Source organism: Colletotrichum abscissum (genome assembly GCF_030869225.1).
Source record: "Colletotrichum abscissum strain IMI 504890 chromosome Unknown Scaffold_233.1, whole genome shotgun sequence".
NCBI classification, from domain to species: Eukaryota; Fungi; Ascomycota; class Sordariomycetes; order Glomerellales; family Glomerellaceae; genus Colletotrichum; species Colletotrichum abscissum.
The window spans coordinates 1-3,695 of record NW_026850136.1 but is presented as its reverse complement, the minus strand read 5'-3'; the positions used below and the strand labels follow the sequence as shown (position 1 = coordinate 3,695).

Here is a 3,695-nt window from a genome sequence, read left to right as displayed (position 1 = left end):
AAATCTGTCTTCATGTCCGAAAAGCTCCTCGACAGGGTCCAGCGACCGACCACAACGAGCACACCTCTCCCTCTATCTACGCCAACAACCGCGATCCCCCCCAGCGCTATCCCGTCGCCTGGTCCTTCTCACGTCGTATCTACCAGCAGTAGCGCTCTTCTACAATCGGCGACGGCCGTACCGACTCGCGTCAGTAGTCCGCCTTCCAGCGGCTCTCAGACGCCTATGTCTACTGTGCCTCCACTCACGCGTGTCTCGACGGCGCCCAAGCCCATTGACGTCTTTTCTAAAAAGAAGACGACGCTGCCGAAACACTACCTGATGAACGCCGACGGCCAGCGCATCGACGAGCCGCCACCAAAGGTCGACCCTGCGGTAGAGTATGGGTTCAATATGCGCATAGTGGGCCTGGGCAGGAAGTTTTGCAACAATCACCACCTGCATGGCAAGTGTAATTACCCAGGCTGTAATTATATCCACGGCAACAAGCTCAGTGCTAGCGAGATGATACTTTGAAGAAAAAGGTGCGCTGTTGCTCAATATGCAGTTTCACAATGACTTGGTTCTTGACAATCGGCTCACAACGGACGCAGTCCCGCGGTATCCCCTGCAATGCGGGTTCCGATTGCGTCGACGGAAATTGTATATTTGGCCATCACTGTAGATGACTCAAGGACTGCACTCATGAATACTGCCATTTCGAAGGTTCTCACGATATCAACCCTAAGCCGCGGACCAAATGCTTTGAGGATGGCAGTACAAAGATTGTTGATAAGCTCTAAGATAACACCGATCATTGATAACTCAACTATATCAAGAAAGGAAAACAGTAAATGTAAACTCAGACAGTCCCCGATTCAGAGCCAAGGGACTAGATCTTAGTGTTTCGCAGATGAGAGTCCGTTATTGGAGAAAAGAAAAACTGGCCCCGTTGGTTGAGGACATGACAAGTTGGGTACGAGTGACGACACCCATAATCAGGACGGGGCTTTGAGGCAACGGGGAGTGAGGATCGGTAGGTTCATGTTGGCTTCGCACAGCTTCAACCAGGCAAACAAATCTGTACACAGAAAAGAAGCGATCGAATATGTCGGCCATCCTTCAATCTCATCGCTGTCTCTATGGGGTATCATCTTGTGTATGTTCAATGAAGCGGGCATGCGAGCCATGTAAAGTCAAGCCCATCAACGTTGTCTGCATGATCTAATGAACAAGCCGTAGTCCCCGAGATTTCAGCCCCCACCCTACACATGGAACACGAACTTTAGACTCATGCCAACTATTGCCTGAACTGTATAGATTGGCCAGGCCTCGTATGTGTGTCGTGCTACAATAATCCCTCTTCCCACATCTCGTGCTGATTTTCGCCAGTCAGCCATCGAAATTCACTGCTGGTACAAGTTTGGGAAACGACCACTGTACATTGTGTGAGCCAGTTCCTCCTCGTGATTACTTGCATACATTAGACTGCCATACAAAGAGAGAATGACACCTGACTTGAAGTCCGAAGCCCGGCTCCTCTGAGATGTCCCAGTTGAAGGGCTATGATTCCACTCATCATCTCAATCAGGCCTAACCTGTCAGGTGATAAAGCAGCTTGTCCTCTTGGCGCTGTGAGAGATTGAGATTATAGGGCATGTGCAAGACTCCAAGTTTTGAAAGCCTCCGTGTTCTAAAAGTCTTCGAGACGTATGTACAGTGCCCTTTTGTAATTCATGTTCTGAAGGCCGTCTGTGAAAACAAATTCTGCGGAGATGGATTAGGACGTAGCGAGTATTCGCTGTCTTGGCGCCACTTACTATCAAGTCCACAGATGAGTCCGTCTCAGCTCTTCTGGCCAGGGAAGTCAGACTTGAAGAATCCCTTGCTCCGAGTAATGCCACTTATCATCTCAACATCGCTTTGTAAAGGCGCCATGATCAGGCGTGAAATGGAGCTCCGCGACATGATGCTCGGAGATCCAGTCCCAACTTATGTTTCCTTCTATCTCGTGGAGGCAATCGTCAACGACGGACTCAAATCCACCTTGATCCAAAGGGACCGTGGTGGTGACGAAGCTTTGCTCATCTCTATCATTCGAAGCATCGTGTTGTTGGTGAGCGTCACAAGGCTTTTCCTGCCTTGAGGGAGAAGCCGGAACCCCGATGGACTGCAATAATTTGAGTCTCATCCCAAACATATCAAATGATTTTTCCATAACGGAATGAACGATGTCCTTGAAATAGATAACACTCCTAGTGGACAGCTGTCTTGTTGCTAAGGATCGCGAAACGATTTGGTCTCCTTCATGCCGCCAGAGAATCCGTAGTAAAGAGATGGCTTCTTCTGCAAATGTCCCCATGTAAGGACGATTTGGTCTTGGCTTTGGCTTGAAGATTGTGTCCCAAACGGTATACCACTGTTCCGATGCCGTAGCCTTTCCGCTCGCTTTGGATTTGAGAAGTCCTTGAGCGTGCAATGATACAAAATCGAGACCTCCGTCCGTCGGAAAGCATCTTCCAGCTGACTTATCCGAAATGTGACGAGACTTATCCATCTCCGTTTTGAACTTCTGGTAACATGTGGGGCAATAGTGTGACGGCTCTGAGTGTCGTCTTCTGAGATGTTGTTTGACATCTCGAATTCGTACCATTCTAAGACTGAAACAATCGGTATGGCGTATCGCATCGTTTCTGTAAAAAGGACATGCAAGGCAAGGAGATTCTCCTGTCAGAGATGATCCCTTGTCTTCAGTGCCTTCGTTCATGTGCTTGTCTAGGAGCAATGCGACAGGAAGGGAGCAACATCCTAGCAGGATAGAAACTCATATCAGTAATGGCATGCTTGGTTCTTCCAAGAAATGCTATTGGTTTCTAAAATTGTGTTGGTCCGGTTATACACAGAAGGCCGCTCGATCAGAAAACTTTTCATACGTGTCGGCACATATCTAATTCGGATCTCGCAACAGTAATTTCTACCTTCTTTGCACGTCCGTTGCCTGATACGGAGGGTGAGGCGCAATCAATCGATTTCATTCATTTTATCGTGGGTTTCCGGTTTGCGAGCACGTGCATTTGAACGAAGACAACCGGGATAGCTTGGCGATGTTCATCCCTAGATCGGCGTCATAAGATCCGATATCTTCTCATAACTTATAAGACGGTCACAAACATTGCTGTTGATCGATACTGTTATGAGCAAGACAAACGCTTGCCTGGAACAAGCATGACCGGTGATAATACAGCCGTTGTCGCACACAACGAGAAAAACACGTGAACGCTGGAACGATCTTTGCAACTTCTCTTTACTCCTTCAACGCCAACTACTTCATCCATGGTGCGATGCCTCATCTCACTTCAATTCTTCTCGCTATAGCTTAAAGACTCGGGGAACAGGGCAACCTATCTCATGCTATTAAAGAGCAAAAGGCGATGCGGCGTTCCTTCAAGGCAACCTCTTCAGGCTATTCAATCTGGCCTCGAGTTCCTAGATATGGTAACCGAATATAGTCGTCTGAGGACACTTATCTTTGCCAAGATTCTACAAGTTGTTTTTGATTCAGATATACACGCTTTACTAATCCGATGATAGTCGTATATCCAAAGCTTTAGTTGAATATATCAAACCAAGCCGAGAGTCACGCGGCGAACCTAGGTCGGTGTTTACCTCATGGTCACATCCCTTAACTCCCTTTATATGCCTATCATTTCTGATTT

General features: G+C 47.8%; 2 protein-coding genes across 2 annotated transcripts; one reads left to right on the top strand and one right to left on the bottom strand.

Annotated features, from left to right (window-relative positions):
• Positions 1–12: 12 nt before the first annotated feature.
• On the top strand, positions 13–516 carry CABS01_16978 (C-x8-C-x5-C-x3-H type zinc finger protein; the record flags this gene model as incomplete). The annotated part of the gene is made up of 1 exon (XM_060550306.1): positions 13–516. One exon carries the CDS (start codon positions 13–15, stop codon positions 514–516), a length of 504 nt encoding a protein of 167 aa, XP_060400013.1.
• A 1,375-nt stretch (positions 517–1,891) lies between these two features.
• Positions 1,892–2,746, bottom strand: CABS01_16977 (uncharacterized protein; the record flags this gene model as incomplete). Its single annotated transcript, XM_060550305.1, has 1 exon — positions 1,892–2,746. The coding sequence occupies one exon, from the start codon at positions 2,744–2,746 to the stop codon at positions 1,892–1,894; it is 855 nt and encodes a 284-aa protein (XP_060400012.1).
• Positions 2,747–3,695: the final 949 nt, after the last annotated feature.